The sequence below is a fragment of the Protopterus annectens genome, chromosome 7.part0 (genome assembly GCF_019279795.1).
Source record: "Protopterus annectens isolate FY-2018-M chromosome 7.part0, PAN1.0, whole genome shotgun sequence".
Classification (NCBI taxonomy): domain Eukaryota; kingdom Metazoa; phylum Chordata; order Ceratodontiformes; family Protopteridae; genus Protopterus; species Protopterus annectens.
The window spans coordinates 134684141-134703275 of record NC_056739.1 but is presented as its reverse complement, the minus strand read 5'-3'; the positions used below and the strand labels follow the sequence as shown (position 1 = coordinate 134703275).

The window sequence follows — 19135 nt, the reverse complement described above, 5'->3', positions numbered from 1 at the left end:
ACTTAAGCCTGGGTCCTCCAATGGTGCAGCTGAAAAAGACGGACAGATGTCAATCATGGGCACTTGGAAACTTGCATCCAGCTTGAAGGTTTTGCTTCCTCTGACAGACGTCTGGCTAGCACCAGGTAGGTGGATCCTTCTGACTGTCCCAGAAGGGTTTTGTAAGACAGGTCAGGATACGGTTACAAATTGATGAACTGTGAGTCAGCAAAGCACTTCACCAGGTCAAATGTTTTCAGACCTTGGCAGGATTAAGAGGTTTGCATAAAGCCTTTTTTCTCTATCTTTTAGGTATGATTTTTTCTGCTTCATCTTCTTCTTTAGTCATCACTCTTCTTTCGGTGAGATGTTAAGCTTATATCCACTAGTGCAGAGTTCTCTCATAAAAGGGATGAAAGAATGCCCCATGATACTGCCACAAGCTTCTTGTGTTCCAAAAATGCTCATACGTTTTGGGCTCAATACAGCAGAGTTTTCTTCTTAAAAGTGAAACAGGGGGTCACAGAATGACATATTGTGGTCTCCACCAAGTAATATAAACACTGCAGGTAGTAGTCATTTGGCAGCATTTCTCTTCCGGAAGCTGACTTATTTTATTTGAAAACTTTCCTGGGATATTATGTACCACATAACTACCAACTAGCAAGCAATTCAAAATCCAAAATTACTCTAGTCAAATTTCAAACAATGCCAAAATAGCACAAAAATAGCTCTTCCCAAGATGGGTACTTATTCTCTGGAAGTCACCTGAAAGGGAAATACAGACCGGCAGACTTTTGAATGATCACTTCCTGCAGTAAAAAAATAAATGAAGATTCTGTTATAGTCAGACATCACAATGGCTGACATCCTGGGAAAAGGAAACAAACCTTGCAAAGGAGATGACCAAGGAGCTCTGGAAGCTGGAATGGAAGGATGGATTTCCCACCACATTTTTTTCTTCCCATGGATAATAATGCTTAACTGCAGTAAGGATCCCCAACATGGGTCTCAATAATCAAGAATTTCACAATGTTTTGTCTGGCTTTAGGGAAACAGGGGTAATTACCTTTTTTTTTTTTTTGCATCTGGTTTGCAATTCTTCCATGAATAAAAAAATTCTGCACATTGCCCACACCTTGTTTCTTTCAGTTCGATATGAGAGGTGACAAAGTGCCAAAACAACAAACTTTGGGTTCTGCCCAGTATTTTACATTGCTCATCTTTTCATTCACCACAATCACTTTAGATATATGCTGTATTTTACCTTCTTCTACATTCCAAGTTCTTTATTTTCAGCTTCATTCTTGCCACATTCATCTTCTAAATGCTGGCTCTTGCCCCACATTCTCTGTACAAATATTTTCTGTTATTTTGTATCTGCTGCTGTTTAAACTTCCATCTTTATTTTGCTCAACTGTCTCTCTTTCAGAACTGCTTGCAACCCTTCTATAGAGCACATCCTTAACAGCAATGCCATCTTCGGATATGCCCCGTTTTTACATCTGCTACTTCCCTCCTCCACTTCTCGACTTCCTTCTTCTGTTCTTTCATCTCCATTACTGTTTTCTTCCTCTCCAAACAACGTTTGACTGCTACATTGCACTGCACTGCTTCAGCTTCTCCTAGTTTGTTCCTCTTCCATCACAGACATTAAGACTGGTGTAGGCAAACCTACTGAATCTACAACCATGGCTTCTTTATTACTTTTTTTGACAGAAACAACTCTTTTTTTTTTCCAACCCCAAATTCTCTGTGCTTTCTGCTACAGCATTGCTGGCTTCCATCATCAAAGTGAACTTAACCCTCACCTGCAGCCCCCTGACACCACCTAGTGGCTTGAAAGAATAGGATAGGTTCCCCAATGTCCTGGCCAAATTTCCCCTAGTCAGTATGAATACCACCTCAAGACTCGCCTGAAAAGAGGCCATTGCCCTAGTGGAACTAACTCGGTCAACAAAGTTAAAAAAAAAAAAAATATATAGATATATATACACACACACACACACACACACACACCCACGCGCGCACACACACACACACACACACACACACACACATATATATATATATATATATATATATATATATATATATATATATATATATATATATATATTTATATATATCTCAGAGACAGAGACATACTTATTCTGAGAAAAAAATATATAAATATAGCACCCATGGAAAAGAAAGAAAAGCATATATAGGCACTCTCGCATGAAAGACTGAAGAAGTGGCAATTGCTCTAGTTGGATGAGCCTTTATTTTACCTGGCAGTTCTTTATTCAGTGAATTATAAGTAAAGGAAATACAGTCTGATAGCCATTTAGACAGAGTAGTTTTTGCTACCAGTGTACCTTTTTTTGGCATCTTAAAGAGACACAAAAAGGTGATCTGACTTCCTAAATTCCTTTGTTCTATGTAAATAGAAACTTAACGGTTTGTGCACATCAGGTTGGTTGTAGCATGTATTCTGCTTTATTGCCATACTTGGGAAAAACACTGGTAACTCAATGGTCTTATTTAAGTTAGACTCTGAACAGACCTTTGGTAGGAAAGACGGATTAGTACGCAGAGAAACCCTATCATTATGAAACACTAGATATGGGGTTTGATTGACCATGCTTGCAGTTCTGATACCCTTCTGGCTAAGGTGATGGCCACTAAGAAGGTGGTTTTCCAAGTTAAAAATTTAAGATGACATGATGGCACTGGCTGAAAAGGTGGAAGCGCGGCAAGGAAGACTGAAGAAAATGGCGTCAGCTGCATCTTATATACCCCTGTTGCACTGACGTCAGGGAGGAGGCGACAGCAACCGACGTCGGACCAAGACTTTGGAACTCTGGCCGACTGCGGGACTGCCTGACAGCAGGATAACCCCAAGTGTAATGACTGCAGCAGCGGAATACGATGAACATCTGAGATTCCATAGTGGAAGTGAAGATTTTATTGGTGGCCTTAAGAGACAAGAGCCCTTAAGAAAAGCTTTGCACAATCTATGTGACACGATGTGTTGTCCATTTTCGCCTAGATGAAAATTTGAAATTGCTGCTAACTGCACTCTGATAGTAGCAGCTGCTGCACCTTCTTCGAAAAGCTTTGTTAGGAATTCTAGGATAGAAGAAAGAGATGCGAAATAGGGGTCAATCATATTCTATAGGGCCCAAACTGAGAATCTTTTCCATTTGCTAAGATATAATTTTCTCATTGAGATTTTATGGGAAAATATCAAAATGTATCGAGTGGGCGATGAAAGATGTTGTAACCTGGCAATGTTTGGAACTGGAGCCGCAAAGCTGTCAACTGGAGGTATTTGAGAGAGGGGGGTGAAGAACTCCTGAAGAATGTATCAGAAGATCCGGTACTGGGTCCAGGATCCAAGGTTCCCATAGGCGCCAGAAGCTGTTGAAGACTAGGGGGGAGCAGAGAGTGAGAGGGGCACTTAGTGATCTAAAAAGGGGAACTTTTTATAACTAATTACTACCACAACATAGGCTCACTTGGAGGACTTTTTAAGCTTAGCCAATTCCCTTTTGGTGCTTGATTCTTGAATTAACATTTTTCTGATTGGTCTGATCTATCCCATGGCTGATAACTGTATATTAGCCCTAGTGAGAATAACTGTGACCATTCCATAGATAATTTGAGGGGACCCATATAAGGGATGCAACATTTAGGAACTGCCTCTATCCATTAGTGGCATGAGGGGCAATCCTTGAGTACATTTTCTATTACCCATCCTTAGATCCAAGTTGCATTTGAATATGGACGGATGAGCTTTGTTTTACTTTTATGGATAGTTTGTTCTGGAACAGTGGTAGCCTCTGTGGTATATATCCACCTCTCCACAACATTCAGTTTGGATACCCTGACTGAGTAATTCTTATGCTATTTGACTTGCTGGTGTTCATTACATCTATCTGTATTAGGTCAGAGGATGCCTTGTATGCCAAACATATCACCTCTAAGCACTCTGTAGGATACTGAGTATAGCAATAAATCTTTATGGTGGGTGGTCCATGCAAGACCTATTGTTTAGGACTTGTATCCTTTTAAGTGAGGTATCTCTGAAGGTATTCCAATTGTTGCATGGGGCTGGACAGATACGTGCCAAAGTGGGCATTATACAAAATGACTGACTTAATGAGAGCTTTGTAAAGGAGGACAACAACATCTCTAGATCTAGTCACAATCAATTTGTTTATAAGCTGTGCACTATAGAAAGGCTTTCTTATGACTCCTGGCACATGTTGGTCAAATGTTAGGTCACTGTACACACAAGTTCCCAAATGCCAAACAACTGGGTCACTTCTCAGAGAGCAATGTCATGATTTTGACACCAGTTATTGTTTGGGACAAACCTTCTTGCGTGATGGTTAAGTCATTTGGGGATTCAATAACTGCTCCTAGCTTGCAGTCATCTTAAACTTAGCTGACCAAAGCCCTTTGGTATTTCCTTTTACGTTTGAGTTGTATATGCCAAACAGAAAAAGTCAAAGCACTGAACCCTGGGGGACTCCATTGGTGACTGGTCTCTTCCCCTATTTTGATCTCCTGCATTCTGTGAACAAGTGTTGGCAAACCACCCAGTGAAGCAAGTGTTTGCTCCTCTTACATTACTCATCTTTTGTACTACACCTGAGTAGGGGATTGTGTCAAAAGGCTTGGCCAGGTCAAGGTAATGTGGTGTGAACTGTTTTACCTTCATCCACTGCTTTGGTAACAAGAGTAAAGCTTAAAATATGGCCATGATTTTGAGCCCTTCACACTTTCCTCTGGGCTGTTTTAAAACACATTTTAGGGTCATGCATAAATGTATGCATTCTTTGATTCACCTTCCTGATTGTATTAAATTGTATTCCTTGTATAATACAGCACCAGTTGTCAGATTGTGTTTTAAATTTGTAGTTTTGAACAGTCTTCTAGTAAGCAATGAAACAAAATGTGTGAACCAATGACAAAACTACCCATTTCAGAAAATTTCAACCATAAAAGGCCACTGAAACGTCTGTCATTACAATCCATCAATATCAGTAAATATGCAAAATCTCTGCAGAAGTAAGTCATCTAAATAATTACACATCAAAGGGCTCTCTAACTAATGAAGAGGTTGCTGCTAGGAAAAAAAACTTTATATTTCATTGTTTCATCTACAAATAAAGTGGCTGTTGCCCTTGAAGAATAAATTGCCTATGTTACATTAAAAAATAAGCTAGTAATATTGCAATAGGGAATGGATGGCAAACTGATAACAGGTTCATAGTTACTCGGTAATTCCTCCAAAGGAGGACATTCACAGGACTGCAGCATACATCTGCATACTGTGGGAGTAGAACTCACAGCCTTCTGCATCAAAAGTAAGGCTACTACCTGTTGTGCAATTAAAAATGCAGACAGACACTGAATAAGCAGCACTAAACTTCTCTTCTCCTGAAGCTCTCAGCAAATTTTTTTATTTATTTAACATTTACTTACCAGGAAAGTCAAACTTGGAACAAAGCTAATTTTCAGCAGAGGCCCAGGGAGGAATGCTCCAGGCGCATGTCTTTGTAACATGGGAGGAAACCAGAGCACCCAGAGGAAACCCACACAAACACAAGGAGGACATACAGACTCCGCACAGAATGCACCCCAGCCAAGAATCAAACCAAAAACCTTTTGCTGTAAGGTGACAACACTATCACTGCACCATCCACTTGACACAACTAAATCTCTCAATTTCACAGCAGAAGAAATCTGGAAAAAGCCAAAATTTATTGGGGGGGGGGGCAAAATCCCAAAACCAGGGAAACATTTTAAATATTGCTTCTATAATCTTAGAACGTTGCTAAAATAGTGTTTTGTGTTACCATGTGTTTCCAGAAAAGTCAGGGCTATCATTATTTAGTGAATTCCATTCTCACTGATTTGCCAGAAAACCACAAATTTTAAGAGGAACAGACTAAACTCCCTGAACAGTGGTGGTGTGGGTAGAGAATCCATGTCTATGTCAAATAAACGAACGCTTGAAATGCTGATCGTCATATAGTCAAGACCATACGATCAACATTTCAAGTGTTTGAAGGTTGATTTTAACAGCGCTGTACGGTGCAGAATGGGAGAATTTCCCTTTTTTGCACTGAAGCGCAGTCTCGGAGTTGGTATATTTAAGTAGGGGGGCTTGCCACCCTGCTTGCACTGTTAAGGTATGTTTTTCTTTCTTTTTTAATTATATATTCGAAATTTGAAATATCGACCATATGGTCTCAAACATATGATATTCGAATATATAACATAGAGCCGAGAATCCAGGCTCCCGTACCCAAGGTACAGGGTTTGAGCACTAATACATCTAACCACCAGTCATAACTACTGGGGGCATCACACACACAGACACAGACACACACAGACAGACAGACAGACAGACAGACAGACAGACACACACACACACACACACACACACACACACACACACACACACACACACACACACACACACACCAAATAATAAGGTCAGCCTGCATAACAAATAATAACAACGGATCTGCTCAACCTGCATAAGAAATAGTAATAACAGTCCTGCTCAGCCTGCATAACAAATAACACCTGAAGGACCTGAATCCTGCTAGGCCTACATAACAAATAATAACAACGGACTCAGCCTGCATAACACATAGTAACAACAGACCTGCTCAGCCTGCATAAAAAATAATAACAACGGACCTGCTCATCCCGCATAACAAGCAACAACAATGAACCTGCTCAGCCTGCATAACAAATAACAGCCGCAGACCTACTCAGCCTGCATAACAAATAACAGTGAACCGCTCAGCCTGCATAACAAATAACAACAACAACAGACCTGCTCAGCCGGCATAACAAATAACGGACCTGCTCAACCGGCATAACAACGGACCTGCTCAGCCTGCATAACAAATAATAATGGACCTTCTCAGCCTGCATAACACATAATAACGGACCTGCTCAGCCTGCATAACAAATAATAACAACAGACCTGCTCAGCCTGCATAACAAATAATAACAACAGAGACACACACACCAAATAATAACAAGCTTAGCCTGCATAACAAATAATAACAACGGACCTGCTCAGCTCAGCCTGCATAAATGGAATGGAGCACACACACACAGCCTTGGGGGAAACATAAAATTTCTCTCCTTACCTCAGCATAAATGGAGCTTCTTTCCAGTAATGGACCTCCTCAGCACAGCCTGCACATAAATGGAGTTTCCTTCCAGTAATGGACCTCCTTAGCTCAGCCTACATATAAACGGTGCTTCCTTCCAGTAACAGATCTACTCAGCAGGCGGAATGGAGCACAATCTTGGGGGAAACAGATAAAATAATAAACAGAGCTTCCTATAGACCTCCTCAACAGGTGGAACGGAGCACACTCTTCGGGGAAACAGATGAAATCATCAGGAATGCAGCAGCAGGTTCCACGCACTTTTGCATTTGAATTTATGACGCACGCATGGGTCTTACAGCTGTAATTGTGTCTGAATTTACGTCGCACGCATGGGTCTTACAGCTGTAAAAGTGGAGGGGGGTGCTCCCTCCCCCTCGCTCAATGGTTCCAGCGCCTATGAAGGTTCCTCTTGAAGATAAGGTTGTAGGAAGGGGAAAAAAATTTGACAAGGCCAGTAAGGGGCTATCAGAATTAAGGTCCTTCCCAACAAATTTGGCTTTCTGAATGACTTTGGGTATTCACGGAAAGGAAGGAAAAGCATACAGGGGACCCGGGGGCCAATTGTGTATGACTACATCTTTCAGGGACTTCCCCTGAAAGGGAATCAGGGCAAAATAGTCACTGCATTTTGTGTTTGTGGATGTGGCAAAAAGGTCGCAGCAAGGCTGGCCCCATCTGCGGAAAATACTCTCCACTACCTCTTGTTTGAGGGACCACTCGTCTGGCATCAGCATATCTGGTGAGTTTGTCTGCAATCATGTTGGATTTCTTTGGGATGTGCATTACTATTAGAAAGCGTTGGGAGGACGTCGCCCATTGCCATACTCTCAGGGCCTCTCGACACAGGGGATAAGATCTGGTTCCTCCTTGTTTGTTTATGTACCATAGCACTGACATATTGTCTGTCTGAATTGCAATTATTCCTACAGGTAGAGAGTCTTGGAATGCCTGCAATGCTAGAAGCACCGCTCTCATCTCCAGAACACTGATGTGAAAGTGAATCTCATGTTTCTTCCACATGCCTTGGGCTGTTCTTCGCAGATAATGCCTTCCCCAACCTAGGAAGCGTCCGTGGTCACTGTGGCTAGAGGAGCTGGAGGAATAAAGGGTTTCCCTATTGTTACTTGGTCTGAAGGAAGCCACCAAAACAGATCCTTTTTGCAAGCTGGTGTCAGAGTTATTTTGTGGGACATTGGGAGCATTTGCATTGACCATTGGGCAAAAAGAAGCCACTGTAAGATCCTCATATGCATGCACGCCATAGGAACTATTGTGATGGAACCTGCCATTGTGCCTAGAACCTTCAGAACCTCTCTGGCTTGGGCTTTTGTTTTGTGTAGGAGATTCAGCAGCTGTTTTCGAAGGACCTGAATCCTTTCCTCTGGAAGTTTTACCATCATCGTACTTGTGTTTAGCTCTGCTCCTATAAAAGCAGTATGCTGAGATGGCAATAAGGCAGATTTTTCATAATTGACAGTAATTCCCAACTCTGCAAATAAATGTAACGTCGTGTTCCTTGCTTGAAGTAGCTGTTTGGTGGTGGCAGTTAGGAGCCAGTCATCTAAGTATGGAAACACCTGGAATCCTAGCCATCTCAGGTGAGCCGTGACTACTGCTACGCATTTGGTGAACACACTGGGGGCTGTAGTGAGGCCAATGGGCAGAGCTCAAACTTGATAGTGACTGGCTCCCAACTGAAAGCACAAGTGCCTCCTGGATGGCCTGTCCATTTTTATGTGGTAGTATGCATCCTGAAGGTCTATAGAGCACATCCAATGGTCTTTCCTAGAAAGGGAAGTACTGACTGTGACATGACCATCCAGAACTTTGTCTTCTTTACTAACTTGTTTAGTCTGCTGAGATCCAGTATTGGTCTCCAGTTCCCTGTTTCCTTTGGAACTAAAAAGAACCTGGAGTAAGTTCTGGATCCTGCTTGGTCTGCGGGGACTGACTGGATGGTTCTTTCTTGTACCAACGTTTGAATTTCTATGGTTGCTTGATCCCTCTGATTGGGTGGAACTTCCGGGATCCTTTTGTTGGGGAGAGGTGGGATTGAAAAGGGTATCAAGTAACATCTGGATATGATTCTTCGCACCCATGTGTCATTTGTAATTTTTAGCCAGGTGACTGGGTGCTAAGATAAGCATCCCTCGACTGCCTCCAGAGTGGGACAGACAGGCCTCCTCTCAGGAGCACTGGAAGGATTTTCTGGAAAAGGATTCCCGGTCACCCTGGTTTTGCGGACCCCCTCTGCCACATGGGTGGCATCTTCTGTTATTTCCTCCTCTGCCCCTGAAGGAGGATTCACCACATGTGAAAGGAAAAACTCTCTGGGATTTCTGGAACCATATCTTTCCGCCATTTTGACCTGTGGGATAGGGTCTGGAAAAATGTACTCCCACAGCAGACAGAGTCTTTCCCTCTTGCTCACACCTGGTCAATGTTTCTTTTACCTTCGGTCAGAAAAGGGATGAGCCATCAAAGGGGGTGTTTATAAAGGACGACTTAAAGGGTTCCACTAAATTACAGAGGCACAACCAGGAATGTCTCCTAAGTGTGATTCTTGAAGATGCTGACCTACTTGCCCCATCGGCTGCATAAGAGACAAGCCTCATGGACGAGTTCACTAGGGAGTTAAGTGTGGAGAGCTGGGATGATACTTTCTCTGCTATCCCCTCAGCTACTGAACCCTGGAAAGGATCTCTCTGTAATCTAGTAAAAAGGGTTAAGTAGTTCAGGGACCGGAGTGTGAAGGCCACTGATGAAAACATGCGCTTTCCATATCTGTCCATTGCCCACAATTCCTTATTTCGGTTGATGAACAGATGAGGATGTTTCCGACAACTCCTTTTTAGTGGCCGCCGCCACCACCATAGCATCCACTTGAACACCTTTTGTAAGAAAACTTTTGTCTTGTGGACTGGTTATGAACTTATTCGGCCTCCTAGGGGCAGGCTCCACTGTCTATGGAAACTCCCGCGCCTTTCGACAAAGTAATTCTAAGAGCTCATCAAAAGGAGGAGACACCCAACATGTGGAAGGTCAAGACCTGAAAGCTTTCAGGTACACAGACTCCTCATCAGTAGGGTTAATGGACTTCCAGCCGCCTCTCTGTTTTAGGATCTCTAGAATGTCTGCAAAGGAGACATCCTCAGAGGGCGACTGCGGGGACTCTTCTGATTCACTGAGGTCCAAGTCTGATGTAAGTGACTTCTGAGGGGAGTCTAATGCTTCCTCTTGCAAGTTTTCTTTTGAGAAGCCTCTTTAGAAGGGTATTCTGGAGAGGTCTCAGAAGACAAGGGACAGTCCACTGGGGCTTCCTGAAGATCTGGGTCTCTATGCCTTTTTGGAGTTGTTTCTGCCAAGGCGGACACCGGTGCTTTAAGGGATAGAATGGATGCAGCAGATGGTGAAGCTGTCTCTGAGGACAGAGCTCCCTCATTGCCTTGAAGGCTCCACGCCCATGGGCCGAGGAACTCTCCAGTTCCGAGGAACTGATGAACACTCCTGGTGCCAGAGGAGCAGACTCCAAAGCTGAGATAGGGGCCAAGCTCACACGAGCAGAGGCTCCAAAGGGAAGAATCAAATCTGACAAAATATCGGCTCCACTCAACCCCCCAACCAGCGAGTGTCAACCTCTGGACTCCATGAACAGCACCAATGTAGTCGAAGCAGTCAGAGCTGAAGAACCTGGGGTAGGTCTTGGCTCCAACAAACCTGTCACCACTGGCTCCACACATTCTGGCTCCGAGACCACTGGTCAGGTCAGAGGAGGAATTGAAGAGGGGAAAGGCACAGTCAGTTCCCAAGCCCTAAGGGTTGATTGCATTAATAATTTAGCTAGTGCTGGCGTCTTTAGTAGTCTCTGCACAACATGATCCACATCCAATTCAGAAAGACTTCTTGAGGACCTAGTTGAGGGAGCTGGAGATGCTGATACCTGAAGAATAGGTGATCTCAAGGTTGGAGATACCGGCTCCAGAGAAAGGGACTGGCTCCTTAATTGTAAAACCATTGGTTCCAAAGACAGTGGAGCCGAGGTTGAAATTTTTGCAGAGTGAACTTCTTTAGAAACAATCAGAGACAATCTTGGTGCCTTTTTTTCTGACTCTGAGGAAGTAGAAGATCTTTTAGAGGATTTTTCAGAAGTAGGTGACTTACTTTTTTGTACTTCTTGACCTTGTTCAAGGGCTTCAGTGAATGAGGACTTTAGGTGCCCTCTTAAAATCAGTTTTTCCTCTCCTGCAGGACTCTTGACCTAAAGGAATGACATATAGCACAAGAGTCCTGTAAATGAATTGCTCCCAAGCAATATACACATTCCGTGTGACCATCAGTTAAAGAAATTTTTTGCCCACATGTAGGGCAGTTCTTAAATCCAGAAGGGTTTCAGTCTTTCGACTGTTTTGACATTTTTTTAAGGAAGTTGTCTTAAATCTATAAAGGTTTTGCAAGGAAAGAATTGGCTTGAACCTCTCTAATTTAAACAAGGTTATTGCCCAACAAATATCTATAATAGCAATTACTAGAATCAAAGGGAAAACACACACACACGCACACAATAACTCTTTGAATAAAAAGAAACAAGGAGTCCTTTAATAAAAAATGGACTGCTGCAATTACAAAAAGGTTAACTGCTAACTACCTATATGAACTATACTACAAAGTTAAACACTGCACACTATAAGCGAACTGTCAAGATACTCTCTTTTGAGGCAAAAAACACACAACTCTAACAAGAACTACTACTAACAAAATTAATTCCGAAAAACGGGGATAGGGTTAAGAAAGTACAGTTTTGCACCTACCATAAATGTAGATGTTCGAGTGTCCACACTGCTGCAGTCATTACACTTGAGTTATCCTGCCGTAAGGCAGTTCCGCATTCGGCCAGAGTTCCAAAATCTTGGTCCGGCGTCGGTTGCTGTCGCTTCTTCCCGTCAGTGCGCCAGGGGTATATAAGATGCATCCAACACCATTTTCTTCAGTTTTTCTTGCCCCAGATGTCAGGTGCCCCCAACAGGTAGGCAATACATAATGCTAATGAAAAATATACATATAAAATAAAAACAATACCTTCAGTTACAAGCAAATACACCACAAAGGTTGTATAGGATAGAAAGGTATAGATAAGTCCAGCAGGGATGGAGGGAGGGTAACCTGGACTGCAGCAGTGTGAACACTCGAACATCTACATTTATGGTAGGTACAAAACTGTACTATATTCATCGTGTTACACTGCTGCAGTCATTACACTTGGGTAGAATCCCAAAACTAAGGTTGGGTGGCTGGTCTATAAAGAGTTAGAATTGGCTATGAAGCCCTGCAGAACTGCAGTGGCAAATCCTGCTCTGGATTTAGAGTAAAGAGGCAGGTGGTAGTGCTTGGTAAAGGTGTGCATTGAACTCCAATTTGCAGCCTCCAAAATTTCCTTGGTAGGTACTCCTCTGAGAAAGGCTGTTGAAGTGGCTGTTACCCTGGTGGAATGTGGCCTAATGGTATTTGGGACTGACTTTCCATGCTGTGTGTAGCAGTAACGAATACAGTGTCCTATCCATTTGGATATAGTCTGCTTTGAGATAGCCTTGCCCTGTGATCCTGCAGCATATGCTACAAACAGTTGCTCAGTTTTCCTGAAAGCTTTTGTTTTGTCCAAGTAGAAGCAGAGCTGCCTGTGTAAGTCCAAAGAATGCACAAGTTTCTCCCCTTTATTCTGGGGGTTTGGACAAACAGTTGGCAACTGGATGGTTTGGTTAAGAGCCACACCAGATATCACCTTTGGCATAAAGGTAGGGTTTGTCCTTAAATAAACCCTGTCCTGATGAAAAATTATAAAAGGTTCCACTGCCATTAATGCCTGTAGCTCTGAGACTCTTCGTGCTGAAGTTACTGCCAGGAGCAGAGCCATTTTCCATGATAAAAATTTTAGATCGGCTGTATTGGCTGGCTCAAAAGGTGGTAGGGTCAGTTTTTCCAAAACGAAATTGAGGTCCCAAGTTGGTGTTGGTGCTCTCTGGGGCAGTCTTATGTTTTTAGCCCCTCTGAGGTACTGCTTTAGCAAGGGATGAGAGAATAAAGGAGGATCCGTGTTGTAATGCGCTGAAATGGCAGAGGCGTGGATCTTAATTGATGAGAAGGATAGGCATCTGTCCAGCATCTCAGTTAAGTATTGTAAAATCTGAGGAATGTTTGGAACAAGAGGGTCAAGGCTTTGAGCCTGGTTCCAGGTGCAGAATCTCTTCCATTTTTCTGAGTAAGCTTTCCTGGTGCTCGGCCTCCTGGTCTCCAAAATGACATCCATAACAGCTTTAGAGAGGTGCTGCCTGTTTGACTAATGTATCTGCCATGCAGCCACGTTTAGGGTTTTCAGCTGACCGTGCAGGATCTGATTGTTTTGTTGAGTCAGAAGGTGTGGAATTTGAGGCAAAATCCATGGTGGGCCTTGAGCCAAGTTCCTTAAGATAGGGTACCAGTGCTGGCGTGGCCGGTCTGGAGCAATCAGGATCATCTGTGTTTTTTCTTGTCTGGCTTTTAGGAGTACCTTTGAAAGGAGAGGCAGTGGTGGGAAGGCATAAACTTTTAGGTTTTTCCAGCTGAACAAAAGAGCATCCACTATCCATGCTTGTCTGTGATAAGTCCTTGTGCAGAATTTTTGTAGTTGGCAATTCAGTGGGGAGGCAAAAAAATCTATGTCTGGGCATCCCCATTTTTGCGTTACCATGCTGAAGATTTGTGGATTCAATTTCCATTTGTGAGGGTCCATGATATTTCTGCTTAGATCGTCTGCCAGAGTATTTTTCTTTCCTGGCAGGAATTGTGCTTGCAGGTAAACTTGATACGTTAGAGCTGTGTTCCACAAGGTCATGGCTTGCCTGCATAGGGGATAAGAATGAGTGCCTCCTTGCTTGTTTATGTACCACATTACTGGTGTTGTCTGTCTTTAGTAATAATTGGCCTGGATGCAGAGGGTCCTTGAAAGCTGTTAGGGCATTTTGAACAGCCAACATCTCTTTTTTGATTGATGTGAAGATGCATCTGGTCTGTGGTCCACTTGCCCTGAATGCATTTTCCTGCCATCTGTGCTCCCCAGGCGTAATCCAAAGCATCTGTTGTCAGAGTTTGCCTGGCTGTGGGTTGGGTAAAAGGCTGACCCTTGTTTAGGCGACATGCCTGTGCCCACCATCGAAACTCCTGTTGTAGGCAGGGAATCATTGGTATTACTGCTTCTAAACTGTGAGAGTGTTGAGTCCAAACTCTTTTTAGGTACCATTGTAATTTCCTCATATGCAGTCTGGCATATGGTATTAGTAGTATGCAGGATGCCATGAATCCCAGGGCCTGCAGAATTTTTCTTGCAGGGAGATGGGACTTTTTTGCCAGTAATTGAAAATATTGAGTTAGTTGAACTTGTTTGTCTGGCGTGAGGTAAGCCATCTGGGCCGTTGTATTTAAGCTGGCACCCAGGAATATAATATTCTGTGAGGGCACTAGTTTTTACTTCTTTTCGTTTACTGTGTACCCTAGAGAAATTATCAACCTTTTTACAAATGCCAGATGCTGTAGAAGAATGTCTTTTGTCTCTGCTTGAATGAGGCAGTCATCCAGGTATGGATATATTTGAATTCCTTTTTGTCTGCAAAATGCAATTAATGGTGCCAGGCACTTTGTGAAGACCCTGGGTGCAGTAGATAAGCCAAAGGGCAGTGCAGAGAATTGGTAGTGCATTGTACCAGCTTTGAATCTGAGGTATCTTCTGCAATTTTGTCTGATAGGGACATGCAGGTATGCCTCTTTGAGGTCCAGAGTAAAAAGCCAAGCCTTTTTGCCCAGCATGGGTAGAAGCTGCTGTAATGTCAACATTTTGAATTTCAGAATATCCAGGTAAGTATTCAGAATTGAAAGGTCTAGTATGGGCCTCCGGGCTTTGTCCTTTCTGGGGACCAGAAAGAGTCTTGAGTAAAATCCTTGTCCCTGTTCCTGTTGTGGTACTTTTTGAATAGCTCTCATGTCCATGAGGGCTGAAATTTGTTTTTGTGCCTCTGCCCATTGATTTTGTGGCAGGTCTGGCATTCCTTTTAGCTTTGGTAAAGTATGAAAGTGGAACCTGTAACCTTGAGACACAATATTCAGAACCTATTTGTCTTGGGTGATTGTTTGCCAGTTTTGAGAAAAAAGTGCTAGTTTTCCCCCTAAGGGGGCTTCCAAAAGGGACATGCTTTGTGTACAAAGGGGAAAGTCATTGTGACTGTTTCCTATAAGGTTGAAACTTGTCCTCACCTCCTTTTGGGGTTGAGGTGCCCCATTGTCGTTGTCTGTTTGAGCCTTGGGGTTGAGATCTGCCTCTTGGGCATCTGTATCTGCCTCTCTGTGGCCTGTCTGACACTGGAAAGGACCAATTATTTGTTGGCCAATTTCTGCTAAACCGAGGTGGCTGTACCTGTAAGAAATCCTTGACTGTTTGCATAGATTTAGCTTTATCCTCCATTTTCTTTAACACCTCTTCTGCCTTAACACCAAACAAGGTATCATGCTGTAATGGAGCATCCAATAATTTTGCCTTAACATGATCAGGTAAACTCTGTTTTTTTAACCAAGCATGCCTTCAAATCACAGAACCTGTAACTGCGGCTCTACAAGAGGCCTCTAAAGAATCAAAACCACATTGCAGAGTATGTTTTCCCACCTGTTCAACTGCATGCAATAAATCCTGCATTTCTTTACAATCAGGAGCTTCTGAGCTTGCAAGCATTTTCTGTTTTAACTGAGCCATTAAATATTGTTGGTACTTAAGCATGTGAAACTGGCAATTTAAAGCTTTTACTGCTAAAAGTTGCAGAAGTGTATACTTTCTTCCCCCATCTATCCAAAGCTCTGGAATCTCTGTCAGAGGGTACTGGATTTTTTGCAATGGAAGCCTTAACCCCTTTTGGACCCTGGGAAATAGTTTCTGGATCAGCAGAAGGGTTTTTTGTAAAGAAACTTGTGAGAGTCAGGGACTCTATAATACCTATTTGGCTTGGCTGGAGCAGGGGGCAAAGAGTCAGGAGATAAGCTGGATGCAGAGAACACATCATCCCCAATGTCTAGCACAGGCAGAATAGCCAGCGGCCTGTGTTGAGGGAATAAAAGGAAATCCCTGAGCCTTTTCTTGGATTCTGAGTAATCCTGACTTTCCCAATGGAAATGCTCCCTCATGGTATGCAAAGTTTCCCCAAAAGAATAATCCTCAGGAGGAGAGGCTGAAAGGATAGATTCTTCAGCATCAGAGTCCTCATAAGGGGGTAGAGAGTATCCCTGGCCTGAAGAGGAATCAGAGGAAATGGAAACCTGATCAGAGGAATCATAGTCTGTATCCTGCCTAGGCCTTTTCTCAGGAGGGGGATGGGAACTCCTGATTAGAGTAATGAGGTCTTCGGCCATTTTAAGCATCTGTTTCTTAGGCATGGAGGACTGTCCAGGAGAATGCTGTACTTGTTTCTTTGTCTTTAATGGTACCTTTGTCTTGGCTGTTGTTTTAATGGTAAGTTGTGAAGGTCTGAAAACACCCTCGGAAGCCGATGCCTGCTCAGCGGCTCTGGACCCATCTGAGGGATTAGTTTCCGTAGGCCCAATACCTTGAGTTTCCAGAGGCCTAGTTGTCTCCACATGGGAGTCGGTAGCGGTTGTCAGGGGCTACGAAAGCACCTCACTGAGAACCGGTGACTGGCCTAGAAGAGGTTTCGTCAGTTTTGGACCTCGGATGCCTGTCTTTATCCTTGTCTTTGCGTTTTCTTGATATTGAGGTCATCGGTTGATCCGACGGTATAGTATAATTGAACCTTCGGCCAAAGTAGTGCAAAGCAAAATCAAAACGTCTTTTTATAGTGTGTTTGTAAAATCTAGCACAAAACCCACAACTAGTGACGTCGTGATCAGGGCCTAGGCATGGAATACAGTAAGAGTGGAAGTCCTTATGAGGTATTTGCTTCCCACAAGAAATACAATTATTAACTTTTTCTGACATCGGTCTGAGGCAAGAAAAAAGTTTCCCCAATTGGGTACTTAGCTTTATTGAAGACTTCGGATCTGAAATTCGACTTCAAAAATCTCAGGAGTCAGCCGGCCGGCACTTGCAAACTGCTTCTGCTTCGGGCACCGCGCGGCAAGAAAGACTGAAGAAAATGGCGTTGGATGCATCTTGTATACCCCTGGTGCACTGACGTCAGGGAAGAAGCGACAGCAACTGACACCGGACCAAGACATTGGAACTCTGGCCGACTGCGGGACCGCCTGACGGCAGGATAACCCATATGTAATGACTGCAGCAGTGTAACACGATGAACATCAGGCCCAAAAACAGAGGACCTAAGTTATAACTAAAGATTATATTTTTAACAAAACCAACAGTAAACAGCACACTATAAAGGGGATAAAGACCTCCAAAGTATTGTTTTAAAGAAACTAGGTAAATTTAACTGAAAAATATTTCGAAAAGTCTGTACTTACCCTGAGCTGGCATAGAAAACTCTCGATCTGTTTCTGCCGAAAACGAGATCCGAGTTGGAGCACTAGTGCATCATGGGATAGAGAATTAGCCTCGAGCAAGCTGGAGACCTCATGCTTGTGAAAACGGCTGAGTCGGACTAGAGGATCGGCTCTGAACCAATCAGTAAAAATGAATGCGAGGCAGGACAACTTTACATTGTCATTTTTAAACAGGAAAAAAACAAGAAGAGAAAGGGTCCCAAACGGGGTACTTTGCTGTCCTTAGTGAAGGTAGCTGGAGCTTTTTTATATGGCTGCCAGAGCATAATATAGACAGACTGGTGCTAAGAAAGTTCTGATGATTTTTCCACCTGTACATGCCTTGCGTATGAGCAAGTAGTCTCATGCACAAGTCTAAGGTCAGACATACAGTGCAAAAGGAATCTGTGCGTAAGCTTTTGTAGACTGGCCTGACATATGGTATGCATGCAGGATCAGTTAGAATTACTGCTATAGTGATCTAATGCTTAACATTACCTATGTAAATACCTTCATGCAAAAATCCTAACCTTCTGGACTTTGAGGCAAACTTGCTGGCCATACATATCTCCTCCCACTGATATTTTATAAATTGCTTTCCAGTTTCTCTTCGCAATCACTTCTAACATCTAGTGTCCAACTCATTAGTTATGCAGGCTGGCCTAAAACATTGAGACTTACTCTGAGGTACTTCACTTAATGATGCTGGGGAGGCAGTAATCCCTCATTAACTCACTGTGGATTAAAGGGCAACTCCTGAAGGAAACTGCTCTAATTATATGCCACTGATGCTGAATGATTAGGTGATGATTATCGATTTTTGCACTTGTAAATTCATCCTTGGTGATAGCTCAAGTAAAGTCACCTCTCCTGTAACAATAATCTAGGCACACTGCAATAGATGCTTTCATCAGTGAGGCAGAGATAGTATGTATAATGACGATTATTTTGTACTATGGGAACAGAAAGAAAAGTTTGTGAGAAATTATTTTCCCCAGATGTAAGTCAGAATAAAGATGGCATCAAATTCAAAGATTTGGAATACAAAATAGCAACAAACATACCAGTAGAAAAACATTAAACATACATAGTTATTAGGCACATAAACATATTTCTAGCCTGGGATCTTTTTTTTTGCTTTCAGTTAATACTATGAAATGGCTACAGTACTCTTTCACAGAACAAACATTCTTAAACAGAGGAAGTGGCCTTGAGGTTTGGGAATGCCTACCTGCCTGGAAGAGGGAGCGCGATGTGCAGCTGATGAGGCAGCTCTCCTTCTTGCCGTTCCTGGTACAGCTGAGGGTGGCTCGTGATGCAGCTAAATGAGGCAGGCATTTCATCTGCTCTGGAGAGGATTACAAAATGGATACAAAACATAACAACACATGGAGGGAGAAACATTCCAGGACCTTCAAATATTGTCAGCTTCAGTGTTTTATTTAAAAAAAAGGTTTGCA

At 42.9% G+C, this 19135-nt stretch overlaps 1 protein-coding gene across 5 annotated transcripts in view; it reads right to left on the bottom strand.

Moving 5' to 3' along the window:
- The window catches only part of SCUBE3 (signal peptide, CUB domain and EGF like domain containing 3), a 3541316-nt gene that overhangs the window by 619171 nt on the left and 2903010 nt on the right, over positions 1–19135 (bottom strand). For 4 of the 5 annotated variants that reach the window (XM_044076569.1, XM_044076571.1, XM_044076570.1 and 1 more), the window contains one exon: positions 18907–19023. The exons of the other annotated variant lie outside the window; for it this stretch is intronic. In XM_044076569.1, the coding sequence (XP_043932504.1) occupies positions 18907–19023 (117 nt within the window). The remainder of the gene's footprint in view (positions 1–18906; positions 19024–19135) is intronic. 5 annotated transcript variants of the gene reach the window in all.